Raw genomic sequence first — 23,323 nt, 5'->3', positions numbered from 1 at the left:
AGGGGAGCCGTAGTGGAGGGCTACGGAGTAATTTCGACCACCTGGGGATCTTTAACATGCGCTGACATCGCACAACACACGGACGCCACTTCGTTTCGCCTCCATCGAAACGCAGCCGCCGTGGTCGGGTTCGAACCCGACCACGGCGCTCTTATACCTTTTTACAATATCTCCGCTGTCTGTCGCCAAGTGACGATGCTCAGAGGACCCTATCGTTGAAGAACGGAATCGCGCTGTCCAGAAGCCTGCAGATGTATGAAATTTTTGGTGAAAGCAAATTCAAAATAAATCCCCTTACAATGGAACCTGCGTACAGGAAGTTCTATAGGCAGGTAGACTCTTCTGCAAGCATATACACCGCCACATTACTCACACTATTCATCTGTAATATTCTTCGGTCTTTCATTATCGTAAACCCCCTCGTTGTTGTGGCTGTAGGAAGAAGGAAAAGAAAATACACGGGCCTGCGTTACTGGCTCTGTAGCTGAGCCACCTCCTCTGCCTCGTGCAGACAGAAGAGAAAATAGAGAAGAAATGAAATAGAAGAAGGAGAGAAAGGCGTGCGCCGCAACAACGGCCGTCGTCCATCCCCGAAGCAGTGGCGGGTGCAATGACGGCCTTCAACAGATAAAATTCGATGGCTGGCTAGCCCCCGCCGCAAGCGGTGTTGATCTATCGTCCCAGGCCCGTAGGGCCAGGCACTGCGCCCCTTCACCACCTCCCGCTCCCTAAACGCCCTCAGATCCAGCTACGAAAGGCTTATTCACAAATCTCCTTTCTTCTCCTGCATTCCACAAACCACATCTAAGATCAAATCAGCAAACTTCGAAGCCTGCTAGTATATAAGAATGCATGCTTCAGCATGCTACGTTCTTTATGTGCACTGTAAAGTTGTTATAGGCGCAATAAGTATATATATATATATATAATTGGTTCACAGGAAGGGAAAGACGCAGTATCTGTGACACTTGCTATGTGGACACCTGAACCCCGCCGTAAGGGATGGGATGAAGGAATGCACGCCAAGGAACATAGCCACAGTCAGGGCCGCTCGATGGAAGCGCTTCTATCGAGCGGCCGTGCCACAGTACGAGTGCCTGTACTGTGGCTTCCTTTCATCTTGTCCTGTGTTTTGCTTGTCTTGTTCGGAACGCCATACGACACGAGCGATGGTGTTCCGTCCAAACCGAACCGGCCTAAACTCAAACTTCCCGGAGAGTGTGTGACAGTTACTGCGCCTTTTCTCTAACCCAATTATAATTATATGTAGCACTGCAACTAACACCGATAAGAGGCAACCGATGAGAGGCAGATGATAGGTGAGGAAGTGTAGGCTTTCGCCATTCTCCTTTTAATAGCCGTCTAAGAGACCCTCTAATTTTTCTCCTGCATTTTGGAACCCACTTTCAAGCTTGCAAATCGGCAAACTTCCAAAAGCTGCTCAGATTATCTGAATGCCTACTGCAACATATTGCGTCCTTAGTGCGCACTGTGGAGCTGTTAAGGGAGGCTATTGCCTTCATTTGTATTACACGCCATGCTCGTACTCGTTAAATGTAAAATAATATTTTTTTCAGTTAGTATCGTTCCACGTTTCTATTTCTACCGGTTATATTAACTACATCCACAGTCTTTAAAAACATACCCCTTTTTTCAATACCTTCCTGCACCGTTTCTACCGGCATTTCACGCCTTAGGTAGCCTCTATGTCTCGGTTTGTAGTTAAGCATTGCTAGCAAGGTACAAGATATAATACTCTGTTTCACTTACATTATAGTAACATATACCTCATTCAAGTGCTATGATGTGTTGCCTGAACACGAATTGGAGATCAAAGTTTGCCGACGCGCCATATTGTGGATTTCGTAAAGCCCACTGAACTAAAGTTCACTCTCTTCAGCGTGCCAGCCACCCGTGAGCATACACCACCTCCTGACGTTTCATTACGCCGAACACAAGTGCATCTAGTTAAAGGAGCCATGATCCGTTTGCTATCGACGTAACAAGCAGACACTAATCAATTAGGGGCACGCCAAGTTAGGCGTGATAGGCTCCGAAAACGAATTTCGGCCGTGTTAGCAAAGCCAAGTCGACACTCTCTGAATCTTCACTCCTGTTGTTAAGACCTATGTTTGTTGTACTAGCGAACGTCATAAGCGGGAAATAACAAATTGGGCTAGCGGCAAGTCTTATATTACTGCTCTCGTTCACTCTTTAGTCTTCAAGGTTGATGATCATCCAATGTGCATGGACGCACGATAAACATTGTCAAAACAGATGCAAAGTTATTTATTTAGGCGGAATTTGTGGGACAGGATACCGGAACGGAGGCGCACATGAGAATAAGCCGTAGCTGCTGCGTCACTTCATCTTTGGTGCCGCTGGGGACAATATAGCATGGGTTACGTTTCACGATGTACCAATGTGAAACAGCTTGAGGCGGCTAATGTCGCGAGATGCGCGCGTGTGTCTGCATGGGGTACTGAGCGTTACTGCTGTTTTCTTCACAAAATGGCCTAGTCGAGCAGTGGAATCAAAAGTAATTTTAGATCTGCTTTAAAAACACGCACTTTTTATGCAATTTAGTGCATTTTCATGCATTTCATGCACTTTGAGCTTAAAACGTCTATTGCTTAGAAGCGTGACATATTTCTAGCTTTAAATGTGTTAGGCGGCTGCACCGGGCAGATTTTCTAATCATGTGGCCAAACCAAGTATTCCTTGATATATGAACATTCAATTCCTTCCTTGTAGGTTACATGTGAAAATATTTTGGGAAAGTGACGTGAAAAAAGGTATTTAGATATAAGGGCAAAAATTAGAATCAAAAGAAAAATAAACAAAAGTTGTGAATATTTAGCGACCCAGGAAAGCTTCAGTTACAGGAAACAGTCGCTGAATGTTTAAAAACGAACCTGCATGAAATGTATCACTTATTAGCATATAAGACAACAAGAACGCGATTGCTTTGTACTCCACAGCAATACCCTTTCGGCAAAATGCAAGACATGTAGCTAAAACGTTACGGAAATGTGGTTGTTATATTTCATAACATTTGCTTGTGAGGGCGGGAGAGGGGGAGTGCGGGGGGAGTGCACACTTTTCTTATTCAAAGTTTTCATATTTTCAGCAATGAGATTTGTGGTGTAGTTGTGTTTAAACCTTAAAGTAATTCTTGAAAAAAGAAACATTTTTCGTCATTCTTTTTTATTTTTGTAGCCAAAAAGATTTGGAGGTGCACTCAATTGTCGCTGCTTCCTCAGCCTCGAAAGGAAGAAGAAAACAAGGTGGGGCGGCTATGAGCATCGCGGGTTACACGGGGGCCTGTTAGACAGGAAGCGCTGGGCTTGGCGGTGAGTCGAATATCTATCTTTAATCGACGAAACGGTATAAGATAATCTGCACAAGGAACCGGCTAAAACTTACTGCGGCTTCTTGGCTGGGCCGTAAGAGGTGCTAACAGGTCCAACGGCTCTCGAAACATACCAGTACATCTGGGAGATTTCTTATCGCTATTCTGAGGTTGCGGTTATGTACAATAGGTGAAATAATAAATAAAATGAAGGAATACCAGCGGAGCTCCAGTCACGTCAACAAATGGATAGAGACTTGATACGAGGGCAGGTTGGACGCGGAGTGAAAAGTAAATTTTTTTCTGTGAGGAACTTGTGTCGACACAGGTGAAAAATAACTCGGCTGATGTTGCCGAAGTAGTGAACCCACTGCTTGGCTCCGATAATCACAATGGCAGCGCAGTGATTTAACGTGAGTGTGAACATTCGGGCTCAGTTTGCAGCAATGGTATACAAGTTCAGAAAAGTTCACGAAAATTACAGCGCGTGATATAGAAGATTGAAGAGAGATATAGGGTTATAGGGGGAGGGAGATGCGTAGAGAGGATCAAGAAACAAGCTTAGAAATGTTTTGCTCCGTCATTTTTTCGGGAAAAGGTTCATTTGTAGGGAATTATGAAACAAAAAACATATCGTTCATGGATATCAAAGCGACAATGGTCCTTCGTGAAGATCAAAAGGAAGTGTTCTTTTCTTTGCGAATGTCAACGTCGGCAGTACTGTTTCCTCTGACGAAACGTCTATTCACTTACCGCAGAATTTTGGTTTAACCTCACTCGTCGTTACGGAACATAGCTTCAGAAAAGCGAGCTCATGCATTGCAACTATCAATTAAACATGGAAAACAAGAAGTGAAAACAGCACTAAAATATTCACTATTATGGAAGCTCCCTTTTGGTTGATTACAAGTGAAAATGATAACCAAGTGACGTGAGTGCCGAATTGCGCAAAGGACAACAGTTACATGTTTGGAATTCTAGCTGCAGTGGTAATGGTGCTTCATTTTTTTAGCAGTCAGCTTCAATTTTTGCTCTCCTTCAGACAGCCGCGGAAGCAGACACTGTGGCCCGGAAGCTTCGTGCGTCCTGCGGCAGATTGTCACAGGAAGCCAAAGTAAAATGGCAAACCATGCGACATGTGCCCGCGTCTGCTCGAGGCTGCTGCTGCTGCTTCCGTTGGCTCTACTGCCGCTATCATTGATGCCAGTGAGCTCGGCCACCGAATATTACGCCCGCTGGGACCACCTCGACAGCCGTCCACTGCCTCAGTGGTACGACCAAGCCAAGGTATGTCACCAGCAATCCGCGATAAGCACGACAGCTCGTACATCAAATGCCTGTGGATCCCTTAAGCTTCGTCTTTCAGGTTATGACTTGATAGCATTATTGGCTCCTGTCTGCATCTCCCCCCCCCCCCCCCCCCCCCTAGCGAAAAAACCCTATTAGTCACAATGATCTCGTATAGATTTCTCATACCAAACTCATATTAAGCTCGTACAAATCTCAATCCTCCAAAACAAATATTCAACGTATGAGAAAGATATGAGATTGTATGAGATTTGTATGAGTTTAGTATGAGAAATCTGTATGAGGTTATTATGACTCACACGATTTTTTCGCTAGAGCCTGCCGATCATAAAGAGCTTACATGCACTTTACCAATACATTAACCATGAGTCCTTTAAGTCGTGACGGCGTATGTGTAGTTGCCGGAGTAATCGAGTCCGGGAGAGCAGCGAGCCAAAGAATTTCTAAGAGAAAGAAGAGCAACGAGCTAATCGCCCTTCGCTCGTGACTCTTCTTCCTTTTCTTCTGAGAAATTTTGTTTGTCTCTTGAAAAGGTAACAAATTGTTTTGCTTGGTTTATAGGTTGAACATCCGAAAGCAACTCAGGCTATGAGAGACGCGGTAGTGGAAGGTTCTGGAAATTCCGACCACTTATTGTACACTGACAGCGCAGAGCACACGGCCCCTTGATTTTCACCTCCATCGGAAAGTGGCTGTCGTGACCGGGATCCGATCCCGCATCCTTGAGTGCAGAAGTCGAGCGCCCTAACCGCCCAGTCATCGTGGTTGGGGAGAAAAGGAAAGAATGATTTGCAACATCACGCACATAAAGAGCGATTAGTAACGGCATATACGTACGTGGAGTCGTCTCTAAAATTATTTGCATCAACACATGGCAAAAGTGACAAAACAGCTGCGCTTAAATTTCGCATTAAGGAATGTATTAACCATCCTTATAATTTTTGGGCTGATATTATTTCATTCATATTCCGCATAGTGTCATAAGCTGCCACATTAAGTGTAGGACCGCTTTGCGTCCATGTAGAGGCTGGCTTTGGGTCAAGCCCTACGAAGGTACATACCTGTGTAGTCTAGGAATAAGAAGTCTTCGCTAGCGATCAAGAGGGTCCATGGGTCTGATTCTCATATTATGGTGCCATCTCAAAGGAGTCGCCCCATTTAACAGCTGCCAACTCAGCTAACTCCGCCAATTAAGCCCATGTCACGTTGTCTCGTGAGAGAAGTCACACTAACAGCCGGCCAATCAATGCTCATCCAAGGCGCCTGCCAACTACAGCCTGCTCGGGATCCTCCGCTCAAAATGCTGACAACGCCGACAGCCGTGTATTTGCTGGTGAACGGGGCCCTAAACGCCGCCGCGTTAGTATAGTTTAGAAACAGCTTTCAAATGACTCATTCGCTACAAGTCTGGCGTATACATAAGTGTTGTGAGCTAGAAACGCGGAAAGTGCTTATTGCAGGTGATAGCTGATATGTGACATGGCCGGGCACTAATTATTAGGTGGTTTGTGTTACGTCACGAGACTTCACGACATGGCTAAGCTTGCAGGTGCTACCAACTCTGGCTTCTCCTTTGAGGCGAGAATCGGGCCGTCCGGAACAATTGAATCACGCGTAAGACACGTTGCTCTCAGGACACGCAGCCCCATTCATGCTACTTGTTTAATATGCCAGGTGGGCCTTTCGCGTAATGGAGCTTACGACTGTGTGCTAATGAGAATGTGGGATGGGAGGTAAGAGACACACATTACGATCTTAGAAGACTGAGCGACTCTCCGAATGCATGTAGGCAAACGGATACGCAGTGGGAACCAGCGGACGAAAGCCAAGGATGCTGTCGTGTCATACACCTAATGGCCGAGCTTAAGAGCCCCCTAAATCGTATTGCGATGATGTGTGTTCTGAGAACACCGGCGTTTCTTATCTGGTAAGGTAGAAGTGAAAAGCATTGCTAGGAAATGTAAAAAAAAATGTGTTTGTCTCATTCTATGTGTTTCCGTTAACTGCGCCTTGAGTAGAAAAAGACAATGGACGGGGTGTACTCCGTCAGAGAATGGAGTACTGATCAATTATCTCTGAGAGAATTTCTGTTGTTTTGGGCAGTTATGCCTGGAAAAAAAAAACGGCTAAAAAATGGCATAATGCAGCGTCAATTCCTTCACCCCTCCCCCCCCCCCCCCCCCCCAGAAAAAAAAAGTTTGACTGCTCAAGTCACACTTTATTGTTAGTTGGCACAAAAGAACAAATCGATAAGCGTTGCGAACTTCTAAATAAATCATAATGCAGCTACATGTAGCCAAATTTTGAAGCTATATTTTTAGTTGCCGGCTTTTTCTTCACTGCAGCGTATTGGTGCCTAAACTGTTTTCTTCTTCAGGAAAAAAGGCGCTTGTACGCTTCATTGTTTTGTTCTTTCTTTTTTTTTGGCCTTGACAGCATTCAACGGTCATTATTTCTCATTTCTGAAGGAATATAGCCTCTACACGTCATCATGGTCATGAATGCAAAACGAAGCCTCGTTAGACAAAATATACACTTTTATTAGAACGTGGCAATTTTTCCTACTGCTCAGTTGCCTCATCATTCTGTTCTAATCCAAACGCCAGGAGTCACTCGGTTAGCGAATGCAATTGACGATAAGTCGACTGGGAGTCTTCGAAGCTAGAAGACGTCGTTAAACTATAATTTAGAGGAAGCGAGAGAAAAAGCTGAACACTAGCAATAAATTCTTAGTTAAGTTTACGTTCGCTTCTTGCCGCTTTCTCAAACCACTGGATAGTTTGGCAAGCTAATTTCATTTGTAGAGTACATCGATTTTACTCCAAATGTCTTAGCTTGGAGCTAGCGATCGCCCTGTTTCCTTTCATGTGCTTGTTTCTCTCAAGCTAATCGCCGCTGAAAATCATGCCTTACTAACTGGGCCAACCTTCCACTTCGAGTAATTAAAGCACTTAGCAAAAAGCCTGTCATAGAGGCGCATGTCCTAAACGTCAGCACCTCACCAGTCGTTTACCGGTACTCTGCTGCTTCACAAGGAAAGTTTCTAAAATGTATGAATATTTTAGGAGTCCCCCTTTTCAAGTTTCGAAAATATACCTCCGGAATATCATTATGTTGGCTTCTGGATGCGCTTTAGCTAGGGCACCTTTAAAATAGATCACATTGGCATTGAAGGGAAGATCTCGTGACCACTTCCTGCACATTGCACCAATGCACACACCAGCAAGTAGCAGGCTTTTGGGAAGCCAAAGATCTGGGACTGTGCATCTGTACGCAAGAATTCATGAATAATTAGTTGGCATATGAATTTCACTCGTGCCTGTATGCAAACTACGGCAATATTTGTTTTCTAAATATCATTCTAATGCTCCCGATAGTACCAGTAAAAATATTTTTTTTCCCTTTCTTGTAGTACCCATAGTTTCTGAACATTTCAGATATCTTTCTTTCGAGCAAGGGTGAAGCGGGGGATGGAGGGAGGAAGGAAATACCATGAGGGATCCCCGTCCCCCTCCATTTGTGCTTTCACACAATTCTCACAGGTCGGGGTGCTCCTGTATTGGGGTGTCTTCTCGGTGCCCAGCTTCGGCTCGGAGTGGCTCTGGTACCACTGGAAGGGGCGCCAAAACAGCCTCTTTTCGGACTTCATGCGGCTAAACTTCCGGCCAAACGTCACCTACCAGGAGTTCGCCACCGGGTTCACGTGCGAGTTCTACAGTCCCGAGCGGTGGATCGACTTGCTCGTCAAGTCAGGTGTTAGGTATAAAAAATAGGCATGCTTGAGCAAAATCAACTGTAATTTTTTATTTGTAATTTTAAACTTCTTATAGGAAGGTAACGTCCGTCAGGTTTACTTTAGGACCAGAGCATGCACTGGGCAGAACGGTTCCATTCATTCGCGATGGCATTAACTGCTTTAAGATCTGCCTAATGTATTCATTTTTGGTGTGTGTGTGTGTGTGTGTGTGTGTGTGTGTGTGTGTGTGTGTGTGTGTGTGTGTGTGTGTGTGTGTGTGTGTGTGTGTGTGTGTGTGTGTGTGTGTGTGTGTGTGTGTGTGTGTGTGTGTGTGTGTGTGTGTGTGTGTGTGTGTGTGTGTGTGTGTGTGTGTGCGTGCGTGCGTGCGTGCGTGCGTGCGTGCGTGCGTGCGTGTGGGGCATTTACAGAGTTTACAGGCATTTACAGAGTTTGAGAGCACTTCTTTTAACTAGTCTAGCTTCAACAAATTCCTTAAAATTTCAGAACGCATTTTAATAGGGGCATTGATGTTACTGTGATAAGTGTCTTCATGCCGTAAGCCACCTTAAGTAAGTACATATGATATAGATCATTTCATTCACCGCTTTGCTTCACACTGGTCGTGAAACTAGAGAAACTTGTAGTGGTCCTTGTCTCGAGAGGCAGGTACGACATTATGAAGCAAGACGCAGAGCGAAGCAATTTTACTTCAGACGCACTTGCCTACAGAGTGAAGCAGCATAAGAGGGGACCTTTGTGCGCATCGTTACGCAAACCACAAATATTTTATGAAATATATTTTCAGCTATATTATTTTAAGGGCGACCTCCATTCTACCAAATAGAACAGGCCGCCCAAGGCAATTTCTGGGGCACACTTAATCTCTTTTTAAGGGTATAACGCGATAGCGTTGACTAAGAGCCCCTTATAAAAATGGAATTTGTCTGTTTACTTCCTTTGTTATTTCTTTTTACTTCCTGAACAGGCTTCCTTTAGACTTTTTATTTCTTTTGACTAAAGGAAGTTTCATTTAAACACACCCTGTTGAGACTTTCCTTTCTTTCGACGGAAAGAAGCTCATTTTTAAACTGGCCCTCTTTGGCAATACCAATAATGACCTTCCTTCTCTTATCCCGAAGTAAAGAGGAAGTAAGTCCTCTTTACTTTTTATGCATCATAACCTTCCTTCCTTTGTCCTTACGTGAAAGCATACGAAGCTCATTTTTCTGTTCAGCTACACTTCTGGTTTTTTTTCTTTCATGAGTGATAGCTCACAAATGAAGAACCGTTTTAACCAAGCCGTATGAACGAGTTTGCGTGGTCTAGGGATAACGTGAATGCAAGGGTACTGGCAGACTCTTTCTGGCATTTCCATTCCATATGAAACGAGGCCCGAATCGGAAGCTGCTAAAGGCAACGTCAGGCAACCCTATGTCTAGTCACTACACTCCGATGTCAGCTGCCAGGTGCCGCTCTAGAGCTATACTCGTTAGGTTTCACTCGCAACGCGGCGCCGCATTTTGGGTGAACGAGCCTTCTAACGATATCGTCTTAAAATGGCGGAGTGTTCCATGTTCAATATAACAGGCGAACGCAGTATTTTGGCGTAGTTTATATCTTTACAGGGCAGATGCAAATGACGATGTTGGTCGCTTGCTTCAACACAAACGTGGGAATATACATATACCATTCCCTAGCACACAAAACAACGAAAGGGCTGTTGACAAACACCGTGCCCTGTTGATGAATGTAGAAGACCTCCATTACGTCATGTGTCAACTAATTTCTGTGGTGAAACAGAATACATGCAATCTTGCAATTTGGGAATCGTGTTCATGTCTTCGATCGAAAGGTCGATAATGCAAGTGAGTTGCCGTTTGCTCTCTTTTATTAATAATCATTTCGAGGTTCACATATGCAAGCCCTGCAGTGGACGGCTTTGTGTGATATGTATCATTTTTTCCTTGTTTTATATTACACAAGACCTTTTGAACACACCTCCCAATTTATTCGTTATACGTGGCACCATGTGAATAGGGCACCTTATTAATAGCACTTACCTCTCAAGGAATAGAGGGTGATACGAGGCGCATCTGACAAACATTACTGTTTCCATTCTGCCTCTACTTGACCAGCTGTTTCCACTTTTCGATGGAGGCGAAAAGCGAGCTGCCCGTGTGCTGTGCGATGTCAGTGCACGTTAAAGAACCCCAGGTGGTAGACTTTTCCGGAGTCCTCCACTACGGCGTCTCTCATAGCCCGATTCGCTTTGGGACGTTAAACCCCACAAACCAAACCAAACATTCTGCTCGATTTTCTAGGAACTAAAAACACATCAATGTCCGATCTACCTGCCACCTTCTTCAGCCCATGAGAATTTATATGATCGACGAAGCCACTTCCAGCTTTCCTTTCTTCTTCTGCATTAGGCTGAAGCCCAATTTTGTGCGGCTTAAACAATATCGACGCTGATTTACCCTGGTGGTATTGATCTCGCGCAAAAAATAACTGTGCTGTGCGATATCAGTCCAATTCAAAGAACATAGGGTTTAAGTTCTCAGCCTTCCACTGCAGTGTCCTTAGCCCGTGTCGCTTCGCGACACTAGTACCCATAATATACTATAGTCTTTCATGCTATATCGTTAGGCCTCAGCTCACAGGAAATTCTGCGTCGGTGGCCGACGTTGGTTTGTCCTACAGGGTATATGTCTCATTTTTTATTATTATCCGACCCTATTTTTCCTCCTGTCGCTTATTTCTTTGATTTCCCCTACCGCTTCCTTACTATCTCGTTACTGCCACCGACCCAGTTCAGGTGCTGCAGATATTAGATAGAAGATACCGGGGCTGGCAAGCATATTTTCATTCTGTTTATTTATATTCATTTAATAAGTAACTACTAACCTTACCGGCGTGGGCGATTGTCAGTCGGCATTGGCGTTGTGAGCGAAACATCATGAGAATGGTGCTGGCATGCGGTAGCTGGCAGCTGACATGGCAGCTCACTAAGTGAGCATAGTGTTGTCTGATATTACGTTTGGCAGAAGCTGACAACTCGGGCCTCTCCTTTCACATGGGAGGGTGATATCAGAACCCGCCGGCCGGGATCCTTGCATTCACATTGCTCCTAGGCCACGCCGCCATGTTGATACGGTTTGGTTAAAGCAGGGCTAATACGCAGGCTTGTAGCATATGCCATCGTGTCATACCCTTACAAGTAGAGCCTAAGTGTCTCGCGCTATTTTTTATTACCATTTGGTTATACGGGAGGTTGAATAATGCATACGTCGCTATGAAAGTGGAACCATTATCCATGTGCACAATTACCAAACTGGAAGCAATAATTTGTCCTTCCTAAAATGTGTCATTACACGCCCTTAGACCTTGTATGCTTATACTAATGATTTTGAAACGTGCGGTGCAGATAGCAGATAAAAAAAGAATAGCTATTTGCAAATTGTTCCGAATAGTTAGCCTGATTAAGTGCAGCCGAAAGATTGTTACTCAAAAAGCGACTTACCAAACATGAGAAGTCACAGGCATCTCCATGCCAGATTGCCTCGAAGTGTGCGGTTTTAGGCCAGACTTCAGTGCTTTAGGGCTCTGAATTTTATGCAGTATATCACCGTTCAAAATGGAGAAACAATTTCCATTATTACGCAATGAATATAAACTGTTTATTTAGCGAGAGCCTGAGTCTGAGCCGAGGGAAGTAATTAGCTTGCCCACGTGGGTAGAGATTAAACCTGCACAGAGCTAAACAGCCTTTCCCAACACCTGGCGTTAGGTAGAGCAGGCCAGATTTGGCCGAGGAGTCTTCCTTATATATTCTGGCGGAGAGTTCAGTTTCGTTGGTTCAAAACTTCCGTTCTAGGCTGTAAGGCAAGTCAGTTCAAGCTCTAGGAATCTCTATGTCGATTACCAAAGCAGCACTCTCTATTCTTTTCTGCATCTTTGGCCGTGCTTTTGAAGTTACGTCATCTGCACTGGAAAGTAATTAGCAATATTGACGTGAGACTGCGACATGCTCGTTAGGGATTTCCTTGTGCATCAGGTGCACATTTCCATTTTGTGCACCTTAACTACTTAAGCCTTTCCATCTCAGGAGAGCACGTACCCTCCAAGTCGTTCTGTGCCTAAGTATTCATAAGCAAGCGAAACACGTGCAGCAGCACAACTGTGCATCTGAGATTGGGAAATGCGGAAAGGTTAACTGTTGTTTTCGGTTGATTTCTTGTTTCTTAGGTCAGTTTCGTAACAACCGTGAAATATGGGAGTTTCCTCAAGGTGTGCTGTAACTAGCGCTGCCGAGGTCGATACATCGATCTCATTTTTCACATATTTGTTTACGCTTGCTTTATATATTGATCTAAAAGCAACAGATAGCTTCTCAGGTGTCACTGGAATGTGCAGTAAGCAGAAGAATGCGACAAGGTTAGCCAGGTGATTTAGTAAGGCATGAGATATGACAGATAGGCTTTGTGAAAGGTTTGAAGTGTAACACTCAGCAATGGCGCTTAGGCGGGCCTGTATGTGTGAACACAGATACCACTTGCAAAGCTTGGGCGGTAAAGAAATTTTACTTTGAGGTTCGCTTTTTTATCACGAAAATCTAGAAGAACCAATCATGTGCTTAAAGTTAGCACATCAGAAATGAAGCGCCGTAAGAATGAACCGTTGCAGGTAATGATTGTTATGTGCTGCTTTCCATGACACACCGGCTGCCCGAATAAACTAGTTTGCTGCATAACTTTCGTTGTCAGTACCTTCAATCTGCTTCCTGTTCAATCGCAATGATTTGAAACTTTGTCAATCTAAATGTAATTACGGGATGACAGGTAGTTTTGCTGCGAAGCTACAGCACACAAACTTGAATTTATGTTTATATCTGTGGCGCTACAAGAAAAAAAAAACGCGGTGACAAAAACACAAAACATGTGGTGCAGACATCGTGTTTGTCGCATCTCTATTGGTTGCTTTTTCACCAATGATACGTTTATAACGTCAGGTCACCACCAAGCCTAACATCTACCACTTGCAACGCAAATGTGATACTCAAAAAAACAAAGCTACACGAACAGTATAATTCGTGCATTCACGACAACTTTCTTTAGATAATGAAAATGCAGAATGAACTGATGTAGCGTAAATGTCCTAAAGAAATACTTCACGCCCGCAACGGGTGTCAAGTCACGGTGGAGGTAACGTATGGTGCCAGAATTATACCGTAAAGAAAATAAAGATTTCTTGGTCTGTTTTACTGGAGGTAATCGATATTTTTATGCAAAATATTGTAAGGCAAAGTTACAGCCGGCCTACCAATCACCACCACCGGTCAAGTAATAGAATTACGAGGGACTTCAGCGACTAATGTAGTGAAAGGCGAAAACCTGTGTGCCGCATTCTGCTGCGCAACTGGCAGTAATTACTAATTATTCAATTTATCAGTCAACTAACTAATCAGCAATTGGGTAGACAGATTTTAATTATTAACGTATAATTCTCTATTATTTAATTAATGATTACATAATTATTCACCAATTTGTAATTAATTTGTAAATTCATTATGAATAATTGCTCATTGATTGACATATGGCCATATAAGGCACGCATTAGCTCATTCTGTGGTAGTGCTCTGTGATTGGTCGAGACCTCTATGACGTCATCCCGTCTCGGCCAATAAGAACGCCGCAAAAGCGGGACACATTTTGTCCACGACAGCATGAGCCATTAAAGACTTTCGCATTAAAATATATGCACTTTTCACCTAAAGTAACCGGGCAACCAACCACGCAGACGCCAGAGCGGTCTCGTAGCCAGACGTATGAGCTTCGGTCCCCACGCTGGCTTTCTCCTCGGCTGGTTGGGTTTAACTGGCTAATTCTCTGTTCTCGTGCTCCTTCCTGGTACCTAAATAAGCGGATAGCATGTAGCGGCCTGCGAGTTTTTGCCTTCGAAGTTGAGTCACGGTGCAGGATTATAGCAGCCAGTTTCTACTCGAAGCCGAGGAGCAAAGACCGCCATTGACAGGCTGAGAGTAGCCGCTCGTAGGAGCTCCAAGCCCGCTATGTACACCGACTCGGATGGTCGATTACTTTTGGCAAATACGGCAGTCTAATTTAGCAAATAACAGCGTATTGTTGCTTCCATTAGATATTCATTACGGGCACTGAAGTCTCCAAGTAACGGATCTCAATTAAAATGACTTCAGGTCAAATAAGAATAAAAAAAATTAGATGGAAAGTAATGGGAAACAAAATGCATAAACCCGTTAGCCGGTATCTCATTTTTATCGAATGTTGCGTAAAGGTCAGTGTTGCAATCTCTAGGGGGCCGTTAGGTACACTAGGTATATTCTGGTCTCAAGAACAAATTAGAGGTCGAAACTTAAATAGTTTGGTCTTCCGCCCACAGGTACGCCGTGTTCACGGCGAAACACTTCGAGGGCTACACTCTGTGGCCATCCAAGCGTTCGTGGAACTGGAACTCGATAGACGTCGGTCCGAAACGGGATCTGCTTGGCAAGTAAAATGTTTTCCTCATAGAGGTTCGTTTAAAGCGCACGCGTAAATGGCAATGGAGCGCATCCCAACTACAGCGACAATCAATTCTCGTTTAGCACGTAACACCTTTAAATACGTTTAAGAAAATTACATTGCAGCTATTCACGATACGGAGAGGGGAGAGGAAGTCAAACTGATGTCTCTTGAGCAAAATCTTTTCGAGTATACGCATGGAATGTGGGGACGCATGAAAATGCGTCTCTTTCGAAACAGAGCTGCAGCATCTGCCACTATACGCGCTGTATTTCTTCTTCGTATTTCTGGTACTGTATACTAGACAGATCAATAAAACAAAATACCGCTGCAAACGAATACACTGTGAAAGAATAATTGAATCGTAATTTATTAAGGCGAAAGGGATTCTAGGCTTATGGAATGAAATCCCGTGCACTAGAATTGTGCGCGAGATTTTCGCGCGAGATCTGTCACATTCCGCGAGATTCCTCGAGATGAGTTCTTGTCTAGCGTTCCTGCCATCTGTAATGCCAAACTTGAAAGCGAGCCAAGTAACGCCACTTAACAGGACCGATGCTGTACTGTCTAACAGTTTCCGGAGAAAGTGACAGATACTGCGGCTTACTTTTCCTGCAAACCAATTGTAATTATATATAGCACTGCCACGAACGCCGATAAGAGGCATACGACGAGAGGCAAGTGATATTCGAGGAAGGGTAGGCTTCGCCATTTTTCTCTTAAGATACATCTAAGAGACCCTTTAATTTGTATTTCCGTCCTGCCACGAGGGTATATTAAAATTGTTGTGGTAGGGGAGGAAGGGGTTAAATAAGGGTGACGCTTTTCTGCCTTAAACAGATAAAGGGCATAGTATACCCAGATTGATCCGCATGCGCTTTTAGCCAGCAACATTCAATAAAGTATTCTATAACACTAACTTAAATACAAAAAGCAGCTATTACCCTGCTTAAGCAATGTGAGCCTAAAAGCGCGATTTGGTATATTTCACGTGCCGACACAGCAAAATATATCGATCATACGCACGTGGACAAGGTCACCAGAGCCTCCTGCTAAGAAATAAATCGTGGAGTAAGTCATCCCGAGCTCTGTCTGCTCTCTTAGAGACCCAGATTTATCGCTCTGTTCCTGTAATATCTTCCCCCTATCCTTTCTTTATTCGGAAAAATAGCCTCCAGCGCCGAGGACGCATTAGTGCTCCCAGTCGGTACAAGTGCGCGTTGCTTAAAGCCTAAAGTATTGGAGTCGTTCGCACCGCTTCCTTACGCTTGCATCAAAAAGGCATTGTAGAAAAAAAAAAAAGAAGGCAACCCCTTAGGGCACACATCAGACGCACGTGTAGTGTTCGCCATATAGCTTTCTCTGCGTCATTTTTTTCGAGGCCGGAAACTGGGCTATTATTAAAGAGCGACTGGAGAGGCCTGGGAGTTCGACGATCTTTTCAGGGTATAAAGTTTGACATTTTCAATATAAGCTCGCGAAGTCCTTCCGTGCCAGCTTGAAAATGGTTATCTCTAAACCCCGCGGCACAGTTCAGGCTTCATTGTACTCTATTGCTGAATAGGTGTGCACATGATTTTGACATCTTAAAGCGTGCGTATTTCTTTGAAATCTACTTCTGTAAGACTAGCGTTTGTGCGGATTGTCTTCAGTCTTGCAACATAAATATTGAGAGATGTGTTGCAATCTTCAGATTACAAGAGGTTAGAATGCTTAGATTACATGCTTGAAATTCAGTAAACCTTGGATTGCGAATTAAATTTTCCAAGTTTCAAATTTCTTCATTCAGTTAAGGCGTGTTTGCGTTTGGTAGCAAACATATAGACTGGGACAAATCCACCGTCATAGCTAAGGACAAAAAGGTGTCATCGAGGCTTCTACTGGGATCTTTCTTTTCCTTCTTCATCTTGACATACAGTAACACTATGAATGGGACAAACGAAAATCTGCCGGCAATCTACTTATGCTGATTATGTCAAGTAGTACATACCTAAAAGACGACTTAACCATGATCATCTCAGTGAACAAGAAATCCGTATTGCTTCAGAAATTTCTTGTTTCCTTGACATCGCCAGTTACTTGTACAAGCATCAATGTAGTGTGTAACCAGAGCTAAAAACGCCCGAATATTGCCTGCAAACTCAAAGTAACCTTACGTGCTTTTTGTTATAGTGAGCAACTGAAAGCTTGCGTTTCTGATTAAGTGACGTTGTGGTGTCCACCTTAGTTTACTGTTTACAAATCGCTGACAGACTAGAGATAGTATATGGCGCGTAATTAGAGCGTTCCGTCTTTTTATATTGTATGTAACTAGAAGGCTGCCTTTATCTCTAAAAAGGCCTGAGAAGTCCAAAATAACGCACTGGCTATGAATCGATAATGGGCTACAGATTGAATCTGGTCGGTAAATGGAACAGAATGCTCCCCCTTTTTATATCATTTTTAATAACTATTAAGGACATGTTACGGCTTAAGGAGGCCTTGAGAAGTGGGGATTAGTTAACTGGTTACAAATCGATGACGGGAGATAAAATGAAGTCTCTAGTTATAACATGACTTAACGTGTTTCTACGTTACAGTGAGAAGGTATAAGGATGCGTTTTAGCATAGAAATGGCAATGCAATGTGCCATTTGATAAACTAGGAAAAAATCGTCGACTGATCAGAGCAACAACATATAAAGCCATTTTAATGCTTTTATTCAGCTCCGTGAGAGATCTGTCTGCCTCCGCCTAAAATAATAAAGAGGCCAATAAAGTCTTTAACAAAGATTTCAAAAACAATTAGCCTCGACCAATTTTCACCAAAGGAGAATCGACCTAGGTCGCTGAAAATAATTGATTTCGATACGCTTTGGGGATCCGCGTTCGCTAAGGCTCTTGCGAATTTAAGCGCGCATATACTTTCTGCAGGCGATTTCGCGAAGGTTCTCAAAACCACTACCAATATTCGCCTCGGCGTCTACTACTCGCTATACGAGTGGTTCAACCCGTTGTTCCTGGACGACCGGGAGAACAACTTCAGGACGAACGACTTCATACAGGTTAGCACCATCGGCAAAACAGAAGCGATTATCCAATTGCATCTGCACATACTGGATAATATAATGTGTTTTGCTAAGCGCGACAGTATCAACAGGTATTCTCTCTTTTATTTTCACCAACAAAAACAGGAAAACTGCTGCATTTTCTGGATCGGTTAATTATCCGCACTGCCTTATGCAGTGCTTGAGGTAGAACACAAGCAACGTTCTAAACATGGCCAGTGATTTACATTACGCCGCGCACTGCTGTCATGCTGGATGTCATTGAAGTTATATAGATTTATCCTCAGTGTCTAAGTTTGGTAATGGCAATATACTGTATTCTGTCATGGATGTCTTATCCTTTGCTAAAGGTGCTAAATTTCTCTACCTTCACTAATCATCATCAACATTATGATGCATCATCAAGGAACATCAATCGTTATCGCGAAAGAGATTGCTTTGGATTACTTTCGGCAGCAACGACGCGGAATGACCACGTACATTAAACATGAAGTGCCCTTGAAGAAACACTTATCTCCTTCGACGAAATATCAAAATGCTGGCGGTGACGAAAGATCGATGATGTGAAAATGTATTATTATCGATGACGAAACGCACACTAAGCCCAGAGGAATGCATAACGTGTGCGACTCCTGAGCGCCGCTGAGGTGCTGAACGATGTTTTTTGATGGGTTACTCTCATGCACAGAAATGTTGCACAAAATCCGAAAAAGATTTGTTGAGTGAAATTGTTTTGCATAAGCGCAACTTAACAATTATTGTGTTTAGTATTAGCAGCTATTTAGTATTTCGCTAAGCATTTTCAAGCACGGGTCCCTTTAGTTTTCTATGGCTGTCCTAATTGCTAGCTGTGAACGCAAAGCACAGCTCAGAAGCCAACTTTTGATACGCGTCATGAGCTGCAATCATTTCTATCAAATATTTCATAAATGTGTAAATTCTTTAGCTTGAGCATGGCCCTCTATATTTCAGAGCCAATAAGTAAGCAGCATTGAGAGATGTTCTTCCGCAGAGTGCAGCTGAATGAAAAGGTTAGCCAGTGCAGACTGGAGAAACAAAGCCGTTGTGGATTGCCTTCTGCATGGACAGAATTTGCAGTAGGCATCCTTCTCATAGCGTAACTTGTGCGCGCATTTTGATGCAACCCCACCGCCTTATGAATGCGCCTATTGGCCAGAAATAAATAGGAAAGATGAGGCGAGGTGATCATTAGAGGCATACGTGCCTTAATAAATAAATACTAATAAAATTGGTTTACATGAAAAGAAATGCGCTATATTTGTTACACCCTATCTGTTGACAGCAGAAGCACGTCGTAAGGGAATGGAGGAAGGAGTGACAGCGGAAAGAGATAAAGAGGTGCCGTAATTGAGGGCTCCAGAATAATTTTAACCAGCTGGGGATCTTTAAAGTGCACTCACTTCGCACAGTACTCAACGCTTCCCCGTTTCGCCCCCATCGAAACGCAGCCGCCGGCGGTCGCGTTCGGACCCGGGCAGTCCGGTAGAGTGGTCAGTAATCTTAACCACTGGGCTAGCACGGCGGGCTAAAGTAGTGAACTCATAAAGTAGCCTGCAGCATTTAAAATAAAAAGTTGTTCTGTTTTGAATCAAAAAGAAGAAAACATTCTGTACTTGCCAGAGGTTCGTTCGTATGTGTGCTTAAACAAATTTTGTACAAACATGCAACCATACGTAAACAAACGGGTAGCAATGCCCAAATCACTCAATACTTAAAAGCGACCTCAGCGCTTCTGATGCAATACGTATTATATTTGAAGCAACCAGACAGGAATAGCTACAGCCGGAGAGTTGTTTCAGAGCCCGACGTACAAGTTCTGCTTCTCCAACAACACTGTGGAGTGGTGGCGGGGTGACTCGTGATAGTGCGTTGTGGGAAAATCATTCAGTGCGCGTGCCTGTCGACACATAACTATCATCTCAGCATTTCCGAAACAATACTGCCCATGCAGTTATCAGCCATTGACTGACACGGCTCACCATCGGGAAAGTCACCACCTTATACTCTATCCAGCCTTCACTCTTTTGTTGTTGCATTTGACTCCCTCGCGTTCATCTCGTAATGGCAGAGGCATATGCACCTGACATGCACAACAGTCTGACCGTCGAGCACAAGGCTAGAGCTCACGTGTAGTTTAAAATTTGGGCACTGACTCAACGTTCTCGGCTCGAATTCGCGGAAATAAAACATCGAATAACCAAAACGTCATTTTATGCGCGGCACAACAAAACCTGCATTATTCAAAGGAAAATTAGCAGCATACAAACGAGAAGCAAAACGTACTACCCTACATACTCCTGGGGCTGCGTGGATCCCATTTTACCACCTCCCATATTTGCAAGAGTACTGAGTAAGCTTTTTGTAATGCGAGCAACATTCTTTTGGGTTTGGTCGTTATTCATCCGCCCTTACGCGCCTCTAGTCGCGGTAGCCGCAGTCGTCCTGCTATGCGATTAGTGTGATGGACAACACAAGTTGGCGCTAGTGGCACGCGGAAAACTCCAGCGCAGGTTGTCTATCACTGCCGCCGGTCACCCGCGTGTTTTAGTACACTATCATGGTTTCCATTGTAAGTCGTCTTCATCCCCTTTCAGACACAAAAGAAAGCCGTGGGCCTAGAACACTAAACGCGTGTTTTCGCTCGCCTATGATCGGCTATGTTAAACACTGCCATTGAAAAGAAAGAAATAACCCTCTCGTGATTGAATCTTGTTAAGATGCCAACAGAACAGGTTTATTCCCGGCGAACACTTGTACGAGCACGAGACACGTGCCAGCCACAGCGAGCGTCGCATGAGCACGCAGCAGCGTAAACAAGCCAACCGGCCTAGCCACTGCATGTGGCTATATTGCCTACAACATCTTCCCTGACAGAAAAGCAGTCTGTTGGGAGGAACGATGCAACATCCACACCTGTTGTGCTGGTGGGAGGCGTCAGTGCATGTTGTTTGTGAACCTCCTGAGACTTGTCTTGCTGAGGTGCCTCAACGTCTTCGTAGTCTCTCTTCTCTCTCGCCTGGCATATATTTGTTCTGGTAGTGCGCCTTGGTCTCCAGGAGTTTCAGCTTGAACTCAAGGTTCTCGAAGAGGACAGTGCTGCCATACTCTCAGGATAGGTCCAGGCCTTCTTCACTCCTCTGAGGAGGTGACAACGGACGTTCTCGCCCTTGTTGATGCCTCGCCAGCGGATGGCTTCGTTGCTGACTGTCCATCAGATTGGCGGAGGAGCTCTTGGCTTTTCAGCGCCAGCTGATGCCTCTTGCCCATGTTTTCTGCAATGAGAGACGTCTCGCAGTTCATGGACATGTAGCACAGATTGCAGGGAAACGGCAGTGGATGCTGGGGCACCGTGCTGAGCCGCTTGGTCTCTCTGCCATTGGAAGCATGGACACCCGTCTGGCCGCCCGCGGCCGCCGGAGCGTCTGTTTGGTTGAGTGTTCCCAGCTTCTTGCGGTGCCTGGCACTTTGAAGGGCGTCTATGTATGGTACGGGGCCAGTAAATTGCATGCAGCAATTCTTACAGGAAAGCCGTTTCGAAGACATATTTGCGGTGGCACTGACGAATGTTAGCATGTGCATGTTTTTGATGGCGGGCTTGCCGAGTAAGGGAGTGTGGACATCTTTCAGCACGTAGATGTTCTTGGAGCGTTTCACGTCCACGGTAGGTGAGTTGAAGACGCGCTACGACTTTGGCTGCGAGAAGTCTCCCATCAGGACCGTATAGTTGCCGAGGAGCACTCGACAACGGAGACAGATGTAGGAGCATGCTGCAAGTCCTATTTGGGAGGACAGGTTCGACGGCCCCAGTGTCGATCTTGATTATGAAAGGTTGGTCGTGCACGAGGATCGTTGTCTTCCATATCGACGTATCGAAGGACGACATGGCTCCGAGATACGTACCCTCGCGGTTGGACCCTGACGCTTCAATGACGTCAATGCGGCGGGCAACAGCGCAGCCAGGCTATCCGGCTAGGTACTGCATGTGACCACTGTCTACAACAAACCTTACTTACTAGCATTTCTCAAAGAGAGGTTGATATTTTCACTATGCGCACACATGATTAGGTTCACTCCCAAGCACCCTTTTAAATAACTTTACAGGCCATTTCGTAACCTTCACGCTGAGTCACTGTTAATAGCCTTCGCAGAATCACATTATCAGGTGATGCAGCCGCTTTAGTGGCTCTTACTAAAAGCGTGGCTGGGTAGCTTCACTAGCAGTCTGCGTGAATAGCTTCACTAGCAGCTCAGTGTGATGTTATCACTTTTATACTACTGAATAAAGGCAGTAGAATTTCATTTTGACAGCACGCCCACTTAGATACCATCACTGCAAGTCATTTGACCGCTCACCTTAAACCCGCTATGAGAGCTTCACTCTAAGTTTCCTTTTAATCGTTTCCGTAACATATCACACTTGGTAAGCTCCACTTTAAATTCTCCTTTATACACCTTCCCGCACCCTTTGATTAAGAATTTTTTTTCAGTTTTGGGACGAGTGTTGGGAACCTGAATCCTAAAATATGCCTACGGTACGAGCACAACTCAGTATCCAATACCGTAACACTTTTCTGCTTCTTTTAGATGCGTCTACAGCTTGAGTAGGCCATCGAACAGTTTCACACTAAACCATTTTGAGAGTCTCATAAAGCGCTTGGATAGCTTCACAATGAATGGCAGATTCCAGAGAGTGCAATCTCCACCTCCAATGTAACGTCGCTTCAGCCTCATTCCTATATATGACTGGCATTCTTATTATGCAGCAAGGCAAATATGCTCGCTTCCGTCAGAATATGCCATCGTTGTTTAGCTCAGGTGCCGTGTTCTGCCTGGCTGTAGTCGAAAAACCTTTTACCGAATTCATGGTGAGGGTGCCGTGGTGGATTATGTGAATCATTGCTTTCTGTTCGCAGCAAATATAAAGATAGTTCCCTCTCATTTGGAACGTTATGTGCGCCTTCGCTGTCGATTCCTTTATTCATGCATTCTTCCGTTCAATCGCTCACCGAGTTTCCGTACAAAACGCCCTTTCATCGCTTTATCAACTCCGGGAATACAAATACGAGCTAAAGGTGGCACGTGCGCATCCCACGTGCCGTCTCTCGGACTATGAAGATGGTGCGAGAATAGAATCTTTTTCCGCATATTTTGTGAGCCTCGAATTCGTCGGGGGAGGGCTGGCCAGGCGAGATATAAATAGTCCGCTCCCATTTCACTGTCCCATTTTCTGTCCCATTTAATCTGAACTATATTTAAGACCTCTAGCATAAGTATGCATCTGGTGAATTTCTGTCCGGAATAAGATTTTAATCAATTTATATGCC

At 44.4% G+C, this 23,323-nt stretch overlaps 1 protein-coding gene across 1 annotated transcript in view; it reads left to right on the top strand.

Annotated features, from left to right (window-relative positions):
* The first annotated feature begins 4,471 nt into the window (after nucleotides 1-4,471).
* The window catches only part of LOC146189868 (alpha-L-fucosidase-like), an 85,583-nt gene continuing 66,731 nt past the window's right edge, over nucleotides 4,472-23,323 (top strand). Inside the window, exons 1-4 of the mRNA XM_084605358.1 lie at nucleotides 4,472-4,639; nucleotides 8,203-8,420; nucleotides 14,811-14,917; nucleotides 17,845-17,975. Coding sequence (XP_084461484.1) covers nucleotides 4,472-4,639; nucleotides 8,203-8,420; nucleotides 14,811-14,917; nucleotides 17,845-17,975 — 624 coding nt within the window. The remainder of the gene's footprint in view (nucleotides 4,640-8,202; nucleotides 8,421-14,810; nucleotides 14,918-17,844; nucleotides 17,976-23,323) is intronic.

This window comes from Amblyomma maculatum, chromosome 5, assembly GCF_055883805.1.
Source record: "Amblyomma maculatum isolate TAMU_Amacu chromosome 5, ASM5588380v1, whole genome shotgun sequence".
Classification (NCBI taxonomy): Eukaryota; Metazoa; Arthropoda; class Arachnida; order Ixodida; family Ixodidae; genus Amblyomma; species Amblyomma maculatum.
The sequence above is the reverse complement of the archived record's forward strand: the minus strand, read 5'-3'. Positions and strand labels throughout refer to the sequence as shown.